At 36.3% G+C, this 24,620-nt stretch overlaps 1 protein-coding gene across 2 annotated transcripts in view; it reads right to left on the reverse strand.

Annotated features, from left to right (window-relative positions):
• Positions 1 to 24,620, reverse strand: part of PTPRD (protein tyrosine phosphatase receptor type D) — a 376,703-nt gene that overhangs the window by 104,660 nt on the left and 247,423 nt on the right. For both annotated transcript variants that reach the window (XM_075021650.1, XM_075021649.1), the window contains exons 10-17: positions 23,731 to 23,875; positions 20,032 to 20,337; positions 18,871 to 19,064; positions 14,656 to 14,773; positions 9,005 to 9,592; positions 8,475 to 8,572; positions 7,328 to 7,587; positions 2,482 to 2,572 (exon numbers count right to left, since the gene is read on the reverse strand). In XM_075021650.1, coding sequence (XP_074877751.1) covers positions 2,482 to 2,572; positions 7,328 to 7,587; positions 8,475 to 8,572; positions 9,005 to 9,592; positions 14,656 to 14,773; positions 18,871 to 19,064; positions 20,032 to 20,337; positions 23,731 to 23,875 — 1,800 coding nt within the window. The remainder of the gene's footprint in view (positions 1 to 2,481; positions 2,573 to 7,327; positions 7,588 to 8,474; positions 8,573 to 9,004; positions 9,593 to 14,655; positions 14,774 to 18,870; positions 19,065 to 20,031; positions 20,338 to 23,730; positions 23,876 to 24,620) is intronic.

Here is a 24,620-nt window from a genome sequence, read left to right on the forward strand (position 1 = left end):
TGTGCTCTTTTAAGATTCTGTGTCTCTCTTAGTTTCTTTCAGAAGTGAGATTCAAGGAACCAGAAAGATTAGGTAACTACAAGGAGGCGGGAGAGTCTCTTGGACTGGTCAGTTATGTACTGGCATTAACACTCCAGCGTAGTGTTTTCACCAAATGCTTTCTTTCTGACAAACTAAGCAAAGTATTTGGAACATACCTCTTTGAAAAATCTATTCCCAACCATTTCTGATACTAGCGATATCTGAGACTATACTAAAAAAAGATATGCTGAAGTATCTTCACTTCACCATCAGGAACTATTTGCTCAGAGAGTAGTGTGGTTAGTTTTTGTGGGTTTTTTTTCCAAATTTATTTATTGTGCCATTGCTTTCACATGTTTGTCAGGAGTAGTACACCTAGTAACAATATGTATATATTTTCTAAAGCTGGAAGAAAAACAGTCTTTTAAGTAATAGAAACTGGATGAAATTAGCATGAAATACAGTTGCTGCCTGCTTTTGTTTTTTTCGCCACTCAGTACTTACTATATGTGTTGGTAGCAATTGTAAAAGATCTATCAAGGCATTTAGTTCTTTACCAGAAATAATTTACATTTTCCAGTCAATGCATATCTTATTTTTTCCACCATTAATTCTACAATGTGGTCTCAATTATATCAGTAGAAGTGGGAAACAACCCATCCTGACCCAAATATTTCTGAATTAATAAATGCTTTTTATCAATCTGTTATACAGATTAATGCACCACATCTTGCAGGATGATTAAAATGACCCTTTGTTATGGGAATCAGCAGGACCCGTAGAATTTAATTGCCAAAAAGTTTGATGTCATCTGGCACCTGTCCTTTAATCTCTTAATGCTGCGGAATGTGACTATGATCTTTGGATGCTAAAAGTGGGTGGTAATATTAAATCAGTTTTCCATTACTGTATGGATCTTGCTGTCACAGTTTTACTGTTTAACCATATTTGATGTCACCTAGGACTATGATCATGAGCTGATGGCATTTACAGTCCAAGTTCTTTTAAAGGGAAGAAGTTAATAGATCAAAGCAAGTCATCACTACAATTGAATCAAATGAGATGATCACATAAATGAAACTGGTCAAGAGGAAACACAGGCTTCGGTCAGTCAGCAGTAACAAAAACCATGCCTTCCTTTGAACAGGTTTTTTTAATCTTCTGATTAAGGATTCTCCTGTTGCGTATATATTCTTCTTTGCCTTTTCTGATCAGAACACAGACTAAAGACTGAAAGACCTCTGTTTATATCTTGGAAGCTTTCTACAGCAGTGTTAGTTTGGTGAAGATCCTTTATTTTCCTTACATTTGGTGCAAACATTGAAATTGGTATCCATTTTGTCAATGGGAAGAAAAAAAAGCCTTGTGATTGCTCACAGATGAACATTAGTTTCCAGTGATTGTATGGTGAAGCATCTCTGTGACATAAACTCTTGAATCCACCAAAAGAAAATAGGAAGATAGACAGGATCCAGTCAAAAGATCACAAAATCAGGAGTAAAGAAACTGACTTTGATCTCTGGTCTTTGAATTGCAGAGATATCGCATGTACAAATTACCATAGCATCTGAATGATATCTAAAATCCTAGGCAGATACAACAATAACAATAGTAACACCACCCACACCACTTGTCTTTTGTACAGGGCTTTCATATGGGGCTCTCAAATGAGCTTTACAATGATAAAAATTAGCATTATTCCAAATTTACAGATTGAAAGAAGAAAGAAAATTTCACACGAGCTACATTGTCCTTCAGTAAAAGAGAAGACAGGACTGAATGCTGACACTATACTTCCTGGAATTATTATTATATCAATAACATAATTAATTGATTTCTAGTATTATTTGGGTTATTCCTAAAATGAAAGTACTTCCACTCTTTGGATTAATATCATTCATAGTGTCAAATGATGACACAATGTTGCTCTTTCCTACTTTAGTCATTTATTTCCGAGCACAAACTGTCAGCAGGATGGAGACTACTGTAAAAGTTTTCTAACCAGAAGCATTACAGTATGTGAGAATCTGGTAAAAACACCACAAGGAGATCAGATGTTAAACTGTAGTGCAAACTGCAATTTAGTATTTGTTACAGGCTTAGTAAACACTCCACTAATGAACTAGACCTTTATTAGCGTTCATATCATTGGTGATTAAGCTTTTGCTGACAACTCATTTCACCTCCTGCACTTTTGCATCATGCTTTACAATAGGAAAAGAATAAAATATTAATGCCAACAAAGATCAGACACTTTCTGTGCTTTATTGCAACTTAATGTCTTTATTGTCTTCTAATTTAAGTAATTTGAACTTTTGTTTCAGTCCCCACAGGCTAATTCAAATATAAATATAAAATATCCTGACAACCAAAACTTCTAAAACTGGTGAGTTAATCACATACCACTAAGAAGATTGTTTCTTTAATAAAGGAGAACACGACAACAAAAACATACAGTACCTCATCTAGTTCCATTTCATCTGGACTCTCCCATGGTTTGATAAACTTTCCACGAGACCTCTTCAAAGGCACAATAACTATGTAATAACCTCTGTAAAGGAAACAGTTGGACAAAAGTGAATTTGAAGGAAAAGGAATAGACAAATTGATGGAGTAGGTGCCTGTTCAGAGGAACTTAAGAGAACAGCGGTACGTTGAGAGCAAACTTTCGTACATTATTATGCCACTGCAGCCTTCCAAACATAGTTGTGAAGGTTCACACTCTTGAAACACATCCAGTGTAAAACATCTGACAACCAAATAGCACAACCTGCCTTTTCATGTAAACACATAAATATGTATAAGGAAATTTAATTACAATGTTCTAAAATGCCTACATGTTTGACTGCAGTTTATTATTTATTTTGAAATACAAGAGCCATGGGATATTTGTGCCTTGCCACCATCACACTGGGAAAAAAAACCCAAACCCCTAAATTGAAACATATTATCATATATTTAAATCTCAATTATCAACCCATCTTCCCCCATTTTCATGTATAATCAAAATAGTAGGTTAACATAATGTGTTTGCTGATGCCAACATCATTATAAACAGAAAATAAAGAAGACATAGCATACACTCCACCCACACACTCTTTACTTTAGAGTATCAATCCCCATCAGCCTTATCTACTTAAGTATTCTGTTCAGTCATAGACAAAAGAGCTTCATGTATGCTCTCTTTACAGCTAGGATTTGCAAATTACATATATCAGTTTTCATCAGAAACATTTTCCGGAAAATATCTTCCTCCTCCCCCCCATGGAGATGAGTAAATTATACTTTCTAGTATAACAGAGATATGGCACTTTCCTTGTTTCCTTCACAAAGTCTGGATACATGCCAGGCAGATCCATAATTTCACATTAGTGTGAGGAAAGAAGCAGTAGAATCACCAGCAGGACATCCAGGATAGTATAATATATATCTTCTTGATAAGCACACTTGTCAAAAAGTCAAGCACTCTCCATCTCTGAGGAGAGGGAAAGAAGCTGCTCTCCTTTGTTGCTAGTAACAACAGAGCTTATTAAGAAGGTGTCTCTGGCTTTCCATCATGGAAGATAATTTTAGTCTCTCATGGACCATCTTCTTCTCTTCCAGTCTGCCATTTTTTACAGCCTATTCAACCTTCTGCAGCACTGACTATTCATTTTACTCAAGCAATGCAGCTGAAAAACCTGAAGTAATTAACGAAGAGAGGCTACAGAAAAGGACTTGCCTTACAGTTGATCAAAACCTATCTCAGTCTAAACTGACTCTATAAACTATCCTTCTTCCATACCAGTGCTCATCATTGGTCCATTTTAATGGCCTATTCTCAATTAAAGCTCCTTCCCATAAAGGAAATGTAACAAAACTTTGGATTTTTAACTAATGTAGTAAATGCACACTTTTATTAATTCTTGTGTTAAGAAATTTGAGAAATTTCTCTGTGGAAATGATGAGCTCCAACAGGAGGTGCTGGAAACAAAAAGTGTTGGTCACAGATTTTTAACTGCTGCCCACTTGCTGTATTCCAGTATCTAAATAAAATCTGCAGCATGCATTCTTATAGTAACAATATGATAAATCATCTTTTACACAGATGTTCTTATTCAAAACCAGTAAGAGTTGGTTGAGCCCAGATTTTAAACCTATGTATTTTAAAAATTATTTGGTAACATGAATAACAAATCCTAGTGAATGCTGATTTATCCATGTATACCATAAATACAACCTACATATATTTTCTTTAACAGATCCCTAAGAATCAAGACAAAAAAGCAGTTGAGAATTGGCCCCTATATGTCTTTCAGACATTGAAGAAACATCCACTGGATGAACTGCACAGTAGTCTCTAACTTATCCTTTTTTTCTTCTTTTTCTTTTTTAAGCTAACAGAGTGTTCATACTTTTTTTTTCAATCAAGGAACATCCAGCATGTAAATGTTACTTTCACACTCTTTCACACTTTCTTCATGCATGCCTCCCACTCATGACTTTGATCATCCACTAAGACTTTCAGCACATACAGAGTATTTTAAAGCTGAAAGCACAAGTACATCAACAGCAAGCAGAAAAATGAAACTGTTCACATAAATATACAGTGCCGCCAATTGTAAAAGACAACAAAGTTCTGTTATTTCTAGCTGAGTCCAGAAAATGCAGTATCTCTTGAAAAACATGTTTTATCATTTGCTTTATTACTTGCTTGTTTGAGGGTGGGTTTTTTTTAGGGGGGTGGGAAGGGTGAGAAATGGAGGGTTTGCTTGGATATTGCTTGAACTACCAAGTACTACAAAGGCCAAAGTCTTCTATAAAACTCTGTTTTTACCTAAGACTTTGCAAAGATAGAAGAGATTCAGAGAAACATGAACTGTCCTTTACACATAAAAATTGCTTTGGATTAGCCCAGAACACTACAGGAAAATGAAGAAATTGCTCACTGGAGGTAATGCCAGCAAAGGAGATCTATTTTACCTAGCGTAAGGTGAGCTCTGCTCCAATTTCAATGCTGTATTGCCATCAAACATTGAAATAATGAAAATTACTTCTACCATCTTTAGTAAATTACAAAGGCTCTTATAACATTACCCTAAATCGCATTAGTATTTACCTATAATTCATTAGAGCAAATAATTAACTGTTTCACCTTCTGTGTAATCAGTATTATTGAAAGACTTCCAGTATATAGTACTTCATAGTAAGATAAAGACAATCATGAACATATAATGTACCCATAGAGCAACAGCAACTGTAAAAATATAACTGTTACACAAAATTGCTCTTCCCATTCAAGGACTACAGCTGCAATAATCTTACTTATTCTAGCAAGCATCAGGTAAGCTTTTTCTGTTCAGTATCTAGTTGCTTTGGTATGCCTGCTTCCAAGGGTCAAGTAAATCTTTTTTTTGTTGTTTTGTTTTTCTATCTCAAGCCCAATCACATCTTCTTGGCAAACAGATATCAAATGAGGAGATATATTATTTGCAAAATTGGCAGTTGGACCCAATAGGTTTAATGTACCTTTTCTGAGGTCAATTAGCCTCTCTCATTTTTTTACATGACATAAAAGGAAGGACATGGGCTCTTTTTCCACTGCTATCTTCTGCTACTGTTTGACCAGCTACCCTGGACTTTTTTCTCTCTGTGAATGCTCTGCCTCTTAAATCTTTTTTTGACTCATTCCATCTTCAGTCTTCCTTAGCTGCATTTGTTACTGACTGCATCTTACTCAATCTAATGATAATGACTACATTTTTCAGTTTTTCATCCTTTTAATGTCTCAAAATAATTTCTTTCTTGACCTCACCTGCCTCAAAATCCTCAGTCAGTAATGAAAAAGGGGAGTAGTTTTCTACAAAGCCATCAGTAAAAATCCACCAGGGAGAGGTCAAGTTGAATCCCCAACAATATTTAATGACTTGCTCATTTTCCTCCCCATTTCCTTTACATTACACATGGGAACCTTATAGACCAACAAGAACCACTAGAAGCAGAGCAGTAACACTTATTGATTGTACCATGCTTCATGTTTTCTTGGCAAATCTTTCTTGTCTAACCTTTCTAATCCCTGCTGACCATGTGCTGTCAGCTCTTTAGTCCTATTTCTGCTGTTTAAACCTGCACAGCACCTTGTCCCCCCAAATCTAAGTAACCTCTAGTAAACTCTGCCAAATTTTTCATCAAAATCTCCTGTTTTCTTTCTGGGACCAGTGGAGAGGACCTGAGATTTTTCTTTTAACAAAAAATGTCAGAATTAATCCATATTTATTAATTAAAGTGCAGTAACCTTTAAAACTCCGTGTAATTCTGGAATGACTAAGTCTGAGTACTTCATGGTGCCGCAGCAGGGCAGCTACCCATCAATGGGTTATCCACTCTTCTTGAGAGGATACATTGTTCAAAACACAACTGGCTTCCTTAATCCCTCTTTGCCATTTGAAATCAGTGATGAAACACAAAAGTACTCTGAGAAACAATTACAAACTAAAGGACAATCCTTCTTATATTTCCATCTATATTTTACTCAGTCTTACATACTCGGCTAAGAGACAAACTTATAAAATAGTTCCATTTGGAAGGGACCTAAAATGATCATCTAGTCCAAGTGCCTGACCACTTCAGGGCTGACCAAAAGTTAAAGTATGTTGTGAAGGGCATTGTCTTAATGCCTCTTAAACACTGACAGGCTTGGGGCATTGATCACCTCTAGGAAGCCCGTTCCAGTGTTTGACCACCCTCTCACTAAAGAAATGTTTTCTAATGTCCAGTCTGAACCTCCCCTGGTGCAGTTTTGAATCATTCCCACAAGTTCTGTCACTGGATCCCAGGGAGAAGAGGTTAGCACCTCCGTCTCCAATTCCCCTCCTGCAGAGGGCAATGAGAGCAATGAAGTCGCCCCTCAGCCTCCTTTTCTCCAAACTAGACAAGCCCAAAGTCCTTAGCCACTCCTCACAGGACATGCCTTCCAGCCCTTTCACCAGCTTTGCTGCCCTCCTCCGGATGCATTCAGGGACCTTAACAATAGAATCTGGCATTTGTTCTTGTTAAATTTCATGCCACTGATGATTGTCCAATGCTCCAAACTATCTAGATCCTTCTGCAAGGCCTCTTGCTCCTTGAGAGATTCAACTGAACTTCCCAGTTTAGTATTGTCAAGTATTAGTCCAGTATTAGTCCAAACCCTACTGCAGAGTGCTGTACTCTGTACCGTTATGAAGAATAAAGTCCTGGTCCACCACTACAGCTCTAGATTTTATTAACAGTAAGAATAATCATCTTTCTGGAAATAAAAACAACGGTATGTCATTCATTCACTCACTTTATATTCTCATTTGAAGGTACTTCTGGAAGTTCCACAGTTATCATGCCATCTAAGTTGGTCTTTCCAATGAAGACTGGCTTTGTGCGAAGCACGTCTGGTGCAGTCTTTGCTGTCACTCTGTGCTGAAGACCCCCAGCACTATTCCCTCTGTTCGTCAGCACAAATGAATATGATGTCTCTGGCTTCAAGTTAGTGATCAGCTTTTGAGTAGCACGTCCATCAACCTCCACCACCATTTTCCCATCATCGTAAAGGATCTAAGTTAATACATTAAATTGAAAGTGGTTTTGGTTACTAAGAGAAGGCAACTAAAACTGTCACACTGAATTCAGGAATGAACCTAGGTGTAAATTCAACATGAAAGCTACTGGGCATTTTAGACTGTAAGATAGTACTGAATCCACTACTGCAATTAAACTTCTCACTTTCAGGGGAAAAAAAACCTACATTAAATTAAAGCAGTGTAAGCACTCCTAAAATCTAATTTCACTTATTCAAATTCAGTAGTTTTGCTTGAAACCAGCATTTCTATCCAGGTACACTTGCTCATGTTACCTTGACTTTTTCATTCACACTCCTTATTCAGAAACGTTTTTGCAACATTTAGTTCATAAAATACTGATCTTCACTCGCCACTGCCTGAGATGACAAGTGATGAAGAATGATGCAGAAGAAATGCCAGCCAGTCTGCAGGTTACACTGAGTCTCTTTATCTGCCTAATGCTATAGTTAGTGGAGTAGAAGAGTTATAATGCACAAATGTGTTGTTGTAAATGTGAGGACACCAAAACCAAAATGGTACTCAGTTACAGCCACTACAGAAATAACAAAAAAAGAGAAGAAAACCTTTCTTTTCTTTCACTGTTTTCTCTAAAATATAGTAGCAACAAACTACAAACTAGCAAGGTCTTCATACCATGCATAACAACCAGTATAAGCCTGACTTGGAAATACTGCCACAACAGTAAAAAGCTCATATTGCCAAATGACTGTATTTAACAGCTTGAGTAGATATTGCCGATCAGTTTGCATTCTTAAGTACAGCAATACCAAAAAAATCCACATGATCAGTAAGCTACTTAGCCAGGTAAATGACATCCTCTAGTTTCTATAGTTTCCCTCATACAAATAGAAAGTAACTTACTTTGAAAGGCAAGGCTGAATTGTAATTTTCTGGAATTTCCCAGGACAGCAAAACAGAAGTCTTCATTACTGCTTTAACATGAAAATTTTTTGCAAACACTGCTGGAAAAAAAGAAAAAATGTATATAAACAGTATCTTGGAGCTTAGATCTTGTCATATTTCCACTGCTACCTGGGAGTATTAGCTTTCCATTTATGCCAAAAATTAACAAGGATTCAATTCTCCTACCTGTTTGTTCATATTTAAATATCACATTTTAACTCATTCTCACTCTTATCTAGTGACAACCCAACACGTACATTTTCCTTACCTGAAAAAATTGTGACGATGTTAGCCAGAACTTGCTTGGCAAGGGACAACTGAATTCTAAGGCATCCAAAACATATTAAGATTTACATACTTTACCTTTTGTATTTGATGAACCTATCTTTATGAATGGGCTGGTCAGTTTTATTTACAGCTTCAAAAACACTGATATCCAAAGACCGATACTCCTTTAAAGGTCAACGCCATAAGCAGACAAATCCTACCTTGATCCACGGGTAGTGTCCTGAACTGGACACTTGGACTATATGGACCAGGCCCTTTGCTTGTGTGGGCACGTACTTTTACATCATATGTGGTATCTGGTTTTAAGCCAGAAAGTGTCATAGTGGTATCAGCAGGAACAACAGGGAGTTCAACTGGCTGGTAAGCAACATTGATATCTCTGTACAAGATGGTATATTTCGTGATAATGCCATTTCTCTCTGCCAAGAGTGGCATCTGCCAAGTTAATTGAACTGATGTAGAAGTAGAGCTTTCCGAGTGGAGATTTTGGGGAAATCCACTGGGTGCCTCTTCAGGAACAGAAATCTCTTTAACCATCTCCTCCCCAAAGCCCACTTTATTTCTAGCTGAGAGCCTGAAGACGTAAGAAGCTCCTTTGTGAATGTCTGTGGCTGTGAAGTGATCTTCATTCTCTGAGAACTCCATGGTCGTAAATGTATCCATGTCTTTGCGACCAAACTTCAGGCGATAACCCTGCAGCGGGCCAAAAGTGTCCAGAGGAGGGTGCCACTGAATCAAAGCCGTGTTCATCTGTGTGTGGCTAATCACAAGCCGAGGTTTGCCTGGAACTGTAGCACAATGTTATTTAAAGATGATAAATACAAACCGAATTGCATGTACAATTCTTGAAGCTAGTTTTAGCAGGAATAGGGATAAATTTTCTCTTCCCTCGCTTTGAGTTCCACAAATTACTGTCTTATGAAGAAATAATGTTTGCCTCCTGCACTACCGAGTCATACAGTATAATGAGCTACGATAGTAAAGACATTTATTGTTGTTTGTTGTTTTTTTCCCTTACCATTATTTCTAAGTACAGAGAACATTCAGAGGCACAGGACTTAGGAACACAAGTCAAGAAGTAAAACTTCAAACAGACATCTTATGAATCATTCTGTCTCACTTACAAATCCCTGCTTGCATGAAAAGAGTATTGTCATAAGTATTCATTAATTTAATCCAAGGCACATTTCTGCCATTCCTGTAAATGGAAAAATAATTTGTAATAATAATAATGGTAGTAGTAGTAGTAGTAGTCATAGTAGTAATGGAGAAATTACAAGTTTCTAGATGTGTCTAACAAAACTTTTGCCATTGATAGTTAAATGTGGTAAAAGGGACATGAGACTAACCTTGTCATCAACCATCATTACTATGTATGATAGAACCCTATCATTCCACTTTCCATACACAAAAAACCTCCAGCATGGGCTGTTTCAGCTTGGAGCGGTAGTACAGTTTGGAATTTAATTTCTTGATTGTCCTGTCTTATCACATATGATTTAGTTTCCAGCATGGTCTTGGTGCATGTGAACTGGATTTGTTTTGAAAAAGACTAAATTGGAAGTGCTTCTTAACCTGCACACCAGATACACTCAAATCCTTAATTGGGACCTATTGGTCTAAACTGATGTTTTGTCTTTCAGAGAAGTTCAGATGGTAAGTGTGGTGAGGACATTCAGTCTAGAGGATTGAATTAGCCCTAATCAAGGGGGAAATCCCATTACACAACTTATATGGTGTATGTTATTGGAGTCCCAATATCAATTGCTCTCATTTACTGTTTCTATTTAATTTATATATTTATTTTTATTTATTCATTTATTCATATTCATTTATATACATACATATTTAATTTATATTTTCATTAATATTTCTATTTTAAAATAGTCTGTTTCTATTACAATGACTTATTTGATAATGAAGCTTAACCGCAACTATTTAGAAATTTGGTGTACATTGTGTACCAATGCCTGACAGGTCAAGAGACTGGAATGGTTTGGGAGTAGCAGTGCCATGATATCACAGTCTTCCATGAAGACTAATTAGTTCCATCCACATTCAAGGCCTTCCCAAGTGAATGTAACTGCTGCACTGTGAGCTCTGGTTCCTGTATTAAAATACTTCAGTGGATTTTATTACTTATCTTCAGTTTTCAGGCAACCAGCAAATCAGATTCTTATTGTCAGAAGTTCTGACTACCATTCTGTAATGAATTAGAAATAAGGAGGGAGGAATGGTATGGCTTGAAGAAAATCCTGCATTTAATAAGCTCTTTCCTCATTATATCTGTCATAAGTCGTGACATTAATTCTAATTGCATAAGAATTATAGCTAGTTTTTATATAAATTTTCCAAATATCCTTCCTTTTAAGTGTCTACTTCACCTGCAAGTATTATTCCCAGGAATTTTGTAAGTTTTTTCCTACACTTTCTGCTGCATAAAGAATACCTCTCTGACTAGTCCTGACTTTTCCTCATTGATTATTATGAGCCTTTACAGAACAAAGAAAAGGCTGTGAATGCCTTTTGCAGGCCATATTTTTCTCTACATTATAACTATTACCGAAACCAATGGAGCATATGAAAGAGAAGAAGAGTCCACACAAATAGAATAACTTCTTCAGCTTTCTAGAGGAGAGACTGCTGGAAGGTGTCACTAAATTATTTTTGTGATAAATTGCTTTTTTTGCTTGTAGCAGACCTCACAGCTAGAACTATTTTTTAACCTTTGTGGTAACTACAGAGAAAGAAATAAATTACTACTTGCTCTTGATCAGAACAGGGGAACTAATAAAGCTTACTTATCCAATAAAACACCCTGTGATTAAAATGGTAAATAACAACAGTCACTTTTTTTTTTTTTAAATATGGAGTCTATCTGATTTTGTGGAGTGTATGAATTTCCTTTTTGTTAACATGCAACTATTGATAAAGAAAATGTTCTCTCTCTTTATTTCTAGATAGCTTTCAGTTAACATTTTCTTTTAGTATGATCACTTGTGAATATTACAGTCTGGTGGGACAAATGGCAGGATTCTATGCAGTCCTATATACAGCAGCCTCATGGAATAGCTCTATGTAGAAACTTCTTCGGATAGAGCCCAAATTAAGTGAAATTGACCATGAAAAAATATATTCTCTGATCTAGTGAAATCCACCTCTGTTACTACACAGCAAGGTGTCTCTCACACACCCCTTTGCAACAGTCATTACACCAAACAATTGTAATGGCATGCCATTACTAGTAGAAGCTCATGCAAGCTGTCTTTGCCAAATTACCTGAAGTAATTTGTTTCTGTTAGCTGCTATACAGTACACCACCATCTTAACATCAATTTTATCCTCCTAGCTGAAATCTGTATTTCAAGAGTGCTGTCCAGCACAGAGAGTAAATTCTAAATACGGGACAAGCGGTTGTGCTATGAAATTCTTCAACTACTACGACGCAGAATTTAAAGGTCTGATTAAATTCTCCATAAAAATTATATGATATCACTTAGTAAGTCTTAATTTTTATCAAGGTCTCGTTAACCACATATTTTGTAATTTCTGCCCCAAGTAATTTAAGATTTTCGAATACTTTGACTTGGAAATGTTCAGTAACATTTTTTCTTTCATCTGATTTCAAAAACTAGGAAAGGAAATGAAACATAAGACAAAAGCACACTGGAGTGAAAATATTAACCGCATTCAGTGACTTCACTAATAACTGCAGTTACTATACTGTAGGCTCACTTACATTTGGTGAATCTTTCCCATCTAAAAATGTAAATGATGCTTTTATATCACTAACTGGACACAGCTGAATAGTTACTATCTGAATATCTTATGAATAGTAAGCTTCTCCAACAAACATTTAGACCTTTACTCTCCTTTCACATCTCCTATGGATATAATCTCACTCATTCCAATCCAGCTGCACCTGACCTAAATCTTTAAAAATCAGACTAGAAAGTCAGATCCTTCATTTGCTTTATTGTAGTATTTGAATAGCTCTTTTTTAGGAAAAAAAAAAAAATCAAATGGAAACTCTCAGAGAACAGGAAGGTGTATTTCAGACCTACAAGCTCCTGGTAGGAATGCATCATTCCTTCACCTGCCTCATATATTCTCATAGAAAGACACTGAGGTGGAAACTTTTGGTACTGACTATATTTGTTATCTCCTTTTTCAAAAACCTGTATATGAATTTTCCTTACAAAAAAGCTCAACCACAGCAAGCTGTAACAGCAACTGAAGAGGTGTTCATACAACCTGGAATGTATGAAGGAGTGAAATGGTAACTAGTTATTATCCTAGAGACCAGGAACAAACATTACTTGTCCACAGGGTAAAGTAAACAGCAAGAACAGTGTAATATGTATTACATTTACAGGTATGTCTCTGATTCTCAGTTGCTCTTCAGTCACTTAGGGTTTTATGGCACATGGGATTTATTTGTCTTTCTAAAGTAGAAGCATCAGAGATCTTGTAAGAGTGAAACATGAATAGTCAATAAGGACTAAATGCACAGAAGCTTTAAGTTTTGCAAGCAGGTTTGCATGGACTATGTTTATGTCTAGAAACTAACCAAATTATAATCTTTATAATTGTTTTTATTTAAAATGAGAACTGAACTTGAAAAAGAATAATGGATCAAGAGTCTGTTTTCTTAAATCAAGTTCAAATGCAAGCGAGGTGCATATATCGCTTTTTTTTCCCAGACCATGAGAATTCAGGAAAGGCAAGAAGTTGGAGGGTAGGTTTCAGCATCAGTCAAGACTAATGACTAGAATTTACTCTAAAATCTGAAATGAAACTATATGATATATTGAGCCATCAAGACTGAGATTTTTCCAAGGAAGATGATAAGACATGGATATAGATGTTTCTGACGTTAGTACAAGATGTGCTTTACATTCAGTGATGGTTTTAAAAATCGAGTCAATCAGTATAAATACAAATACATATGCCTTTTGGACTTTATATATTAACATAAACAATACAGAGTTATTAAGAGAGCTTGTAAGGTGCTGCAAAGGTTTCCATGTGACTGTAACAGAATATCCTTAATGGCTATGCTACAAAACCCAGAAAATGAACACCTACAGGCCATGAACACATGTATGTGAACACCACACTTAGGCTGCATTGGCATCATTTGGTTAAGCTATGCTACAGTAAACCATTTAAATTTTAAAAAGTTTGTTCCTCATCTAAAAGCAATTCAGCTTATCCCATCAGTGCTAACTGAATCAGTTGAATTGGTCATGCAGTCAAGATACCCACCATCTAGTAACACCTGTGATCAAATGCAGACTGAACTCAGTGCAATGGTGTATTTTGCCTCAGTTTATGCATTGGACTGCCACTGAAGCAATATGGGTTTCAGGGTTTCACAGGCTGGACTTTCATTCTGTTTTCTAATTCTCTGCTTTAATAATCACATTCTTCTGAGATAAGTTGTGACTGTCATACAGATAGGTTCTTTCAATGTTCTTACTGACAGGCAGCAACATTGCTGCTCTCACAAAGATCTTGAGAAGCCCTTCACTAGTTTTTCAAATATCCTTCTCAGCTCTGAATTTCTGCTTTTTCCTTTCCAAGAAGACACCGATCAGAATGGAAGAGCTACTAGGAAGTATAAAGTTAGGTATTATATTTTGGCCACATCTTGAACTGAGAAGGGGACAAAGGGGGACACTTGTTCTGTTTTTACCTAAATAAACAAAGGGCCAAATACTGAAACAGAAAACCCTATGTCCTACAAACACTTTTTACACAACAAGAGACTTCCAAATAGTAGGAGCAAAAACACTAGCAGGAAAAGTAAAAGAATTTACTCAGAGATTACTGGGTATGTGAGTATTACCTGCACCAGTAGTAGATATCAGTTTGGGCTTGCTGCGTGCTCCATCACCTTTTGTTGTATAGGCTGTCACAGTGAAGGAGTATGTAGTTTCAGGCTGAAGCCCAGAAATTATCATTTCCTAAGATGAAATAAACCAAGAACAATTTATTAAAAATAGATTGTTTTCCAGGAGACCATGGAATCCTTCAGACAACCCCTGCATGTTACACACAGTGTGTGCACTTTTGTGCTACTGGCAGTGATAGCAAGCATTTGAAAGCACCAACAGACTGTGTGAAATACTTCATAATGCAAGATGTTTCACTCACTTAAGCAATAAAAGACGGCACACTTCTAAATAGCATGCCTCAGGTTGTTTAAGGTACAAGGCCAAAGGCTTAGTGGTGTGAACAGTGAATAAAGCCTTCTGAAATACCTTGCCTCAGGAATACTACGGATATTGTGAAATGCACGCATATGTAGATATGAGAAACTCCATTTAACTTAGTCATTCACAGGACACCACTGATACAGTTATAAAATGCCTAGTAAGAGAAGTCTTGCATTTGTATCTACACTTTGTAAGTAATGATGGGTTAGCTGAACAAGAAAGCCTTGTTACTTTTGTAACACTTTCACTGCAACCTGTGTCACTAGTTGGATTGTACAAGGACTTCAGAAACAACTCACTCCTCAGGTCTAAAAGAACTACCTAAAACATCATTAAAAATCTGGTCAGAGAATAAATGTGATGGCCTTCAATCTAACAACAGCAGCTACAAAACAAGTAGCTCTTCAGCTAGTACAAGTGAATGGGAGCAAGATCAAACTGTAAGTGTCAAAGCAAGGGGAATCTTTTTACACATGCCTGTGCACGTACGTGTATACACACACAGAAGAAGGTGAAGTGCCAGCCACCTGAAATGAACTAAGCTTGTGTCATGCTATAAGGGCAGCTAGAGGAATTTAAGCCTTGACATCTATAAATTTTATATGCAAATATAAAAGGACAGTATTTGTAGGCAACTGACTGGCCCAAAGTTCCCAACTCATGAGCTTCCAGTCTGTAACCACTGGAGTAGTCCTTTGCATTTTCACATGCCTGAATAGATTTACACTAAATTTCACTCCTTCTAGAGAGATGGTATATTTATGCAACTAGAATAAACGGCAAATGTGCAATCACACATTCCTTAGATGCAACAACCATAAAAGTTAATGCAAAAATTACAGGTCAGACTATCTACAGTAAATGGATTTTTCAAGATAGTGGGTATGAGCTTAGTACAGATGTGATTAGAATTCAGCATTGTATTTACAGTCAGTTATTAGCAAGTCAGTATTAGCAATATAGAAATAACAAGGTAATTATCAGAACAAGTGGGCAAAATAGCTCAGATAAAATAAAAACACATTAAAAAAATCTACACCCCTCCCCCCCCTTAAACTCTATCTCAGAACTGAATTGATCCTAAAGGCCAAAATCAGTAAGACAGATTTCTCATATTTCATAAGGAAACTGCACCCAATATTAACAGAACAAAATTGTAAAAGAAAAAAAAAATTGCCATCCTTTTAAACAGTGATGAAGATATTAGCCTCATCTAAACCAAACAGTACTTCATGGTGTAAAAGATATTGCATGTAGTGCTGTCATTTAAAAATGTGATTTGGATACAGCAAACGCTATTGGGCATAAACATTGCAGGGCATTTGGCTTTCCTGATAGCATACAAAACACATTTATCAAGTTACCAAAAAGAAAGCACAACTGACTTCACCTTTCAGCTACACAAAAAAAAGTTAACCTTAAAATGAATACAGAAAAATCTGACTATTGATATGCAACTCTGAACCACTTTTGCTTAATTTTTCTAGCACCTTCTTGTAAAGAGGAAATTGTGAGGCAAAGTCAGTGACAGCCATCAAGAAGAAGAAAATGCAAACCAGTTCTGTACATTTTGGCATCATGCTAAACCCCAGAACAAGCAAGCAACAGTAACAGCCACTCTCCATGGGAAAAGAAGGAAAAAAAAAAAAAAAAAAGTGCCATAAGGGAAAAACCTTTGATGTTAGGAGCATGCATTTTGCAAATGAAAAAAAACAAAACCAAACCCAAACCAAAACAAAACCAAAAAAAAAAAAAAAAAAAGAGACTACAAACAAGCAAGCAAAAAGAAAAAAAAATCCCAAACCCAACACACAATGTTTTTCTGGCCAGTCAAAAACTACTCACATGTTCAGTAGTATCATCATATTCCCACTGATTGAGAGTAAAGAATGTTGGAAGGAAAAACAAAAGAAATGAAGAGATTTGTAGCCTGGCTGAGGTAATGTTTTCTTCTTAATAGTAAAATAAATACTAAAGGTGTCTGGAAAAATCATGTACAATTTGAATTAATCATGTAAAATCACATAGAATTTGGTTAATGTAATCAGGCCAGGCATTTTAAATTCCATTTCTGCTCTCCCTAAAACCCAGCCACTTGTCTTTCCTTGAAAGATGAAATAAGTAATGAATCCTTTTGTACTATGTAGTACTATTTTATAATAGATTGTATTAGTAAAAGCTACCAAGGCAGAATTAAAAGCTACCTGGTTTATTTATTCATGTTACTAGGCTATATGCTTGAGTCTCCCAAATGAATTCAATGCCTTATTTAAATTAATAGTAGGACTTTTTAGTCTTGAAACCTAACTACACTGATGTTTTACCATCATGGTCTCCATACCTGCACAAGCCCTGATCACATGTATCACAGAAGTATGATACGCAGGAAGGAATGCCGGAAGGAGAAAGGAGGTGACGATCCAGAGTGAACCAATGGCAAACAGGCAGGTCAAAGCCAAACTTGGCAAAAAAAGAAATGCGACTTTTGCCTTTATGATATTTGGGCTCAAATATCTCATCTAGTCTCCTGTTCCTGACCTTCTTAGTGTTTAAAATTATTTTAAATTGCTACCACATGTAAGTTGAAAGTGAAAATCTGTGCAAGGAAGGGGAGAACCAGAGTGCAGTATCATCTCCTTTTCCATCTCCTCTCCCTTTGCCCTTTCCTTTCCCGCCTCCCCATCTGTTTCCATCTTTCTCTCCACTGAATTTAAGCTGTAAGAACACCATGTTTTGCAAAATAGGTAACTAAGTACACATTGATAGATAGACAGACTGGCAGGTAAAACTGCAACAAAGACCTCCAGGAACAGAGACAATACTTTGAAAATAAGGTCATCAGCAAAATGCAGGTGTAAGAGACCTGTTTTCAAAAAAGGTACCTGCAGAGCTGGAATTTAGAACTAAGACTGGAAAAAGAAACAAGAGAAAAAGAAACAAAAAACATTTGTTTATTCACATAAAGTGATTAAGAGGCGAATTTAACTCTTTACTTCATGTTAGGTTGATAATTTCTTATCATTTCCAGTCATTCCAGTCATAAATTGAGAGCTAGCAGTGAGAGGTGTGTACTTGATAATAGTTTCAATTTAGGATGACTCCTCCAGGACCAGGAGCTTTGGGAACCTTCAGTGTTACAGAGCACTAGTGTATCCCAATCAGTAAAATCCTATTTTTAGAAGCTTTTTAAACTTGATGTGATCAGTCTTTTGATTTCATCATGTCTCATAGTTTATAAAACAGATGGGACATTCTGCAATATAAGTAACCCCGTACCTATTTAAACTAAGCTACTCATTCTATTGCACAGTTATTGATACGAGTAATGACAAATATAAATAACTTAGTGATTTCTAAAGTTTCACTAATACATTCAACTCCTGTGAAATGCGTGGCGAGATGGATACACGCTAATGACAGAAATACTGTAATAATGGGCTAACACAGGCTTCTAATGATTCTACGTTTTTCATTGAAAGAAAGAATTATCAGGTGTGTGGATCAGGCAGTGCACAGGTTGCTACATTGACTGTGAGCCGGCTCAGATCAACCTGGTGCTTTAACACTTCAGAGCATAGGTATAGGGTGAAGTCTCCAGGTTTAGGAGAGCCAGTAGAATGAAACAGCTTAGCATTTAGTTGCACACCTATACAGAAAAGGGTGCCTAGGTTTGCCCAAGAACCTTTAAATGTAAGTATTCTGAAAAAAAAGTTGTTAAAATGAGATAAAAAACGTTAGCTGATAGGCTGAAATATAGAAAGAAAAAAAGGCTATTCTGGATAGCTCTCTGGTACACAAAATGTTTTCGCTGTGACCTAGAAAAGAACATAAAATGCCCTAATTACCTGTGCATCAGCCAGCATGACGTCCTTTAGCATGGGCTGACCCTTCGGCTCTCCATTTTCCATCCTCACGTAGTGGACCTGGTATCCTCGGATCTGACCATGCTGCTTACTGGGGACAGGCGAGCGCCATGACACTTTAACAGCAGTAGAGTTGACAGCCTCTACCTCGACTTTGCGAGGAGGACCACTAGGAACTGGAACAACATCATTGGACAGAAGAGAATTACAGGCACCTGTCCCACCCATGCCTTTTGCTTTTTTTTTTAAAGGGCAGACTCACTAAGTTTTCTTTGAAGAATACAAATTGTTCAACAAACGAAAATGCTCAACCAATCTGCTCTACCTTTCAGTGAAAAGATCAAAAAACATGACTGATGCAAAAAATGGAAGAAAAAAGAGTATTAGAGAAATAGAAAAACATGTAAAAATGTACAAAAGCCAAGGAAGATGCTTTGAAATTCAAAGCATTATAGTACAAAGAGATATTTTAATCATTGAAATAATACTAATACTACTAATAATAAAACCACAAAAGATTTCAAAAAAAGTTTCCCTTATTTTTGTTTGCTAAATTCTTTGGGTTTTGTTTTTTTTTTCAGTAGTGTAAAAAGGAGGCTCACAATAGGGCTGTCTTCTGTCACTTTCAAGCATGGAAGAAAAGAAAACATGTGGAGCATCAGTTTTCCAAGATAAAAAAAACCAAATAACAAAAAACCAACCCACCCCCCCAAAAACCAGAAATCAAAAAGCACAACATGGAACAAGAAAGCAGTAAAAAAACCACACCAAAACCTGAAAAAAGGTTCATAGACATAAGTGTTTAAAAATAAAAATGACTGTAAAATCAAGGAAAAGGCAGAAAGATTTCCCCCTGAGAGTTTTTTTATGTTAAAAGAGGAGCAAGAAGGATATGTATGGGCTTAAAGGGGCAGCAAAATCATGTCACTCACAAAAAGGTACTTTCTGTTTAAAAAAAACCAAACCACAAATATAAAAATGGTGTAGAAAGGACAAGTCTTTGATTAAAAAACTCAAAGGTTGATAATATCTGTGATTTGGGAAAAAAAGAGGAGCAGAAAAAAATACTGTTAGGCTATACAAAAGACAGCAGATCGACAGAGAGTCATAGAGGCGCAAACTGATGTAGTGGAGGCAACATACCATCTTCATCTGTCCGAATCAATACTGCTAAGCTCTCTGGGCCAGGTCCAACATCAGTGTGGGCAGTCACAGAGATCCGGTACTCAGTCCATTTTTCCAGCTGTTCCAAAAGGTATTGGGTACTGTCCGAGGAAATTCCCAAAATTTCATGGGGCTTGACATCTTCTCCATCAATCCCAATGTACTTGATGGAGTATTCAGTGATAATGCCGTTCTGTTTTTCCACCGGTGGAGGTTTCCAACTTACCAAAATGCTAGTGGAGCTGGGGCTTGTGCAACTAATGTCTTGAGGAGGAGCTGATGGCTCTAATTTCAGTAGTGGGTTAAAGGAGGATTTGAGTGAAAGGATAGGAGTGATTGAAAAAACATGAACAAAAGAAAAAAATAAATAAAAAGACAACCAAATGAAAATAAAAAATAAACCCCAAAAAGTAGAAACTTAAAAAGGCAAAACATCAGATAATCATATGCACCTTGGCTTATTAACATGAGGAAACTGAAAATGAATAAACCAACTAAATGGTGAAAAAGGATGTAGGGGAAATACATGAAAATGAAACCTCAAAATAATATTACCTACCTGTAATTAAAATTCTTCTTGAAATAAAAACAAAAACGTGACACTTCTATGACTACTGATCTATCTTTATAATCATTGCAATTAGTGCAAGCTATAATATTTTAAATGACACATGACATGTATTTACTTGCAAATTTGGACATAGCCCCTTCAAGTGGGTTTACTTTCTTTGAGAAAAGTTCTCTTTTTTACAGAACTCCTAAAAACTTGCAATAATTGCTAGAAATTGCTCCATAAATTGCCATTTTTGTAGCCTCCCCACCTGAAAACCTATTTTTTCAGTTTTTTTTAATAACTGAGTCTGCCTGGCACAAGTCAACCACAAATTACGTTTAAATGGAAAGCATTTACTGAAACTTTTATTGTAGCCAACATACTAGGAGCATGCAGTCAATAGAGGATGAAGAAAGTCTTAGTCAAAGATTTACCTACCAGGAAAAAGTGACAGGCTTGTTGATTCTGACTGTAACTTGTACTTACCCTAGATCAGCTGTCAGTTTTATTTTTTTAACTCCTCTTGGAGACACCTTTGCTAGCAAAGAATTAAATCCTACCAGTAATGTAGGTAACTTCTATAGGGAAAAAAAATAATCTACCCCCAAACAATGTGTCAAGAAAGCAGGTATTCATTTTACAAAGAGAGTTCACAAGCTCAGCACATCAGAATGGTGAGAGATGCTGACTTTGTTTCATCTCTTGTCACCAGCACCAATCTTCCAGAGCAAAAGTGCTCACCTTTACTGCTTTGTACTTGAAAGAGTGTCTTAGCATATCTACCTCTTCTGGGCTCCAGAGCATTTAAGCATGTATGTCATTCCATTGCTTTCAGTGAAGCAATTCAGGTACTGAAAGTTAGATATGCATTTATGTGCTTAAATGTACTTTGACTTAGCAAAGTCTATGACTAACTGAGATCATTCACTGCACCAAATAGGAGCCACAGTTCAAATTCACTTGTAGAAGTAGTGGACATGGACTCCTTTCCTATTTCTGACTTCTGTCTTGTAAGGAAAACATAAATTTGGGGTGCAAGATCTTTATGGCATTTTTTTTTCTTTCCCTCTACTATTTTCTTGCATTTCCTAAGGGAAAAAAGAAACAAATGGATTTCTGGCACTTATACTAGGCACATCAAACAAAATTAAAGCAACAGAGAAAGCCTAGGACCCTGCTGTGACCTATTGCATTTACACATGTATCTTTCGGTTCCCTGCAGCTCTTCTACAGGGATCAATGGCTTTTTACTCAGTATGGTACACTGCTCTTCTGAAGGGAAAACAGAAGGGAATGTACCAGCATTTCAACTAACTAGAGGAGGTGGATGGGGGGACAGATGAGAATTATCACATTTGGGCATGGTTTTTTAGGCTAATTCAGTAACCAAGTACTCAAAACATGTTGGTCCCCTTCTACCATCAGCTTGTGCAGGAAGTAAAATAGAAGTAAAATGACCCTTAAGGATCTTATATGTAAAGAAATAAATCCCTCTAGCATCTTTCTCTGAAACCAAGATGAAAGGCAATAGCGTATTCTGGTGAATATTACTAATAAACTCATTTAAGTTTATTAATTTTTAATCCATTATACTCTGAAAATGCAAAATATTGCATTTATGTAACCAAGAATAATCCGTAGGCTACTTGTGTAACCAGTTTTATTAATGCATATACTTTCTTCTTAAAATACACAATTTCTGTAAAAAAGATTTTGCAATCTTTTCAGCAATTAACCAGGGTTGGCCCACTGAAATCAATTGGATTTTCCTACCATCTGAAGATATAAGAAAAAAGCGTAACATATTCTCATATTCAAGAAGGGAAAAATGGCAATGTACTTATATATGGAACATGCAACTTTGGCCCCTACATGTTTATTCTGTATGCACAGCCTAAGCAATCTTCACCCAGTATAATAGAATGAGCATTCTAAATAGCTGAAATGGCTCCCAGAATAAATAAATACCTTTTTCTTCATCAAATTACTGATTTTGGATTACTAAAATTAAAAGGTGCCTTGCCACTGTCTCTAAACTAGCCTTGTGTTATATAATCTTCATTTATGCTTATTCTAAATGCGTTAGAAATGCTTCAGAAGGACATTAGCTTTGGTTAAAGGTCTGCAGCACTGTATCTCCAGTCACACTAATTACTATTAATATAAAACACTAACAAAGAATGACGGTGTAATCATATCTGTCATGACTGCAAATTAAAAAGCATCATGTCAATTGAGAATCTGAATTTTCTGTTTTGAATAATACTACTTTAAGAAAAGGCCATTAAATTTAAAACAAATACAAATAGAATTGCACTAAGTTTTAAAATGATACAGTGTAATGCAAACTGTCAGGAAAGCATAACTCATCAGGCAAGAGTAGCACTTCTGGACATCATCCTTGAATACCTGATTGTTTTAATTAAGTCTTAATTTGAATATTTTAAAATGTATATATAAATCCCTGACAAATTTTTGCATCTCATTTGCAGAGATATGTGATGATTTTCATGACACTGTTTCCATAAGCATCCAGTGAGAAGACAATTTTTCTACTGGTGTAAAAATTTACCGAACATCATAAAAAGCCTAGATTTAAAAAAATCTAACTTAAAATCAGAATGATTAGCTACTATAGAAGAACAGTTATGAGAAAATTTTTGGTCCAGTCTGAAATATTCAACCTGACCCACTCTACAAATTTTTTGTACTTCAGGGAGATGCTTCAAGAACAACCTAGCATTACAGGAAATCTGCAGACTGGGCAGGTGGAATTTTATGGGTGGAGGACTGTTATTAATGTACATCTATTGCATGATAGAACATTTTACCCTATGATAATATAAAATAAATTATTATTATGAAAGCATAATATTGTCTCCTTAGACACTGGTTTATAGAGTTTTTTTCTGAAGTGAGGCAAGAGCCACTCGCATACTTAGTTGATCACAATACACCTACAAAAATACACATTTTAAGCATTCTTTTGCTCTATTAAGCACCATGAATGCTGTATTTTCATAATTTTGCCCTTTTCTTTGTTGCTGCTTCTCTGGGCTACTGAGATGAATCTCTTCGAGAAATACTAAGACAAGGGAATAAATTTAGCAAGGAAAGACACCTACTTGACTGCATGGTTCTTGCTGAGATTTCTGCTGTCGAAGCACCCAGGCCTTGTGGAGAACGTGCAGCTAGACGGAATAAGTACAAGCTGTTTGGCCGTAAGCCTTGCAGGCGATAAGATGTAGCAGGTTCAGTGGAAACCCGTTGCTAAAGGTAGGTAATAAGAGGAGTCTTGATTAATATTCAGTGACTTTGAATTCCGTATGTTGCCTGTCAAAGAAATGCTTTTATACTCTGATCATAACCCCATTGAGAAAAAATTAAATTCAAGAAAATAAATCAGAACAAAACCAAACTAAACCAAACCAAAAATGAATATGTTACTTTTGACAAACACACATTAAGGAATGATATATTTTGAAGCTGGCAGCTTAATGGGTGAAACTCATAGCCAGAAGTATTGTTTGACTGTTTGAGGAAGCAATAGCTGTGTACAAAGTATAAAAGGCTTTTCAGACAGTAACATGTGAACAAAGCCTTACCTATAGTTACTTCTTATGACAGTGAACTGCAGGGTTTTATAATGCAAGTAATCTTGGCTTTAACCTCGTAGTTAAATTTGTGTTCAAATTATTAAGAGGCAAATTCTTCCAAAGAGTAACTTATTAAGCAGAGGCCTGTGTCCTATTTGGAAGTGAAGTATGGATCTGGTCCCCTCCCACACAATAAGCTTATGCATTCACAGTCTATGTGTGAATACGCCATAAACATAAGCTCACTTGAAACATCAGCAATGAGCTGATGATGCAGGAGAAATCAATGAACCTGATGCTCCTCTGCTGCCTTCTGAGACTGCTGGCTTTTTTCTTTTGTCTGGGACACCTGGCAATATCACAGGTTTTCCGTATCAGAAGAACAGTTTATTCTAAATTCTATGGTACTAACACTACTG

The sequence above is a fragment of the Buteo buteo genome, chromosome Z, assembly GCF_964188355.1.
Source record: "Buteo buteo chromosome Z, bButBut1.hap1.1, whole genome shotgun sequence".
NCBI classification, from domain to species: Eukaryota; Metazoa; Chordata; class Aves; order Accipitriformes; family Accipitridae; genus Buteo; species Buteo buteo.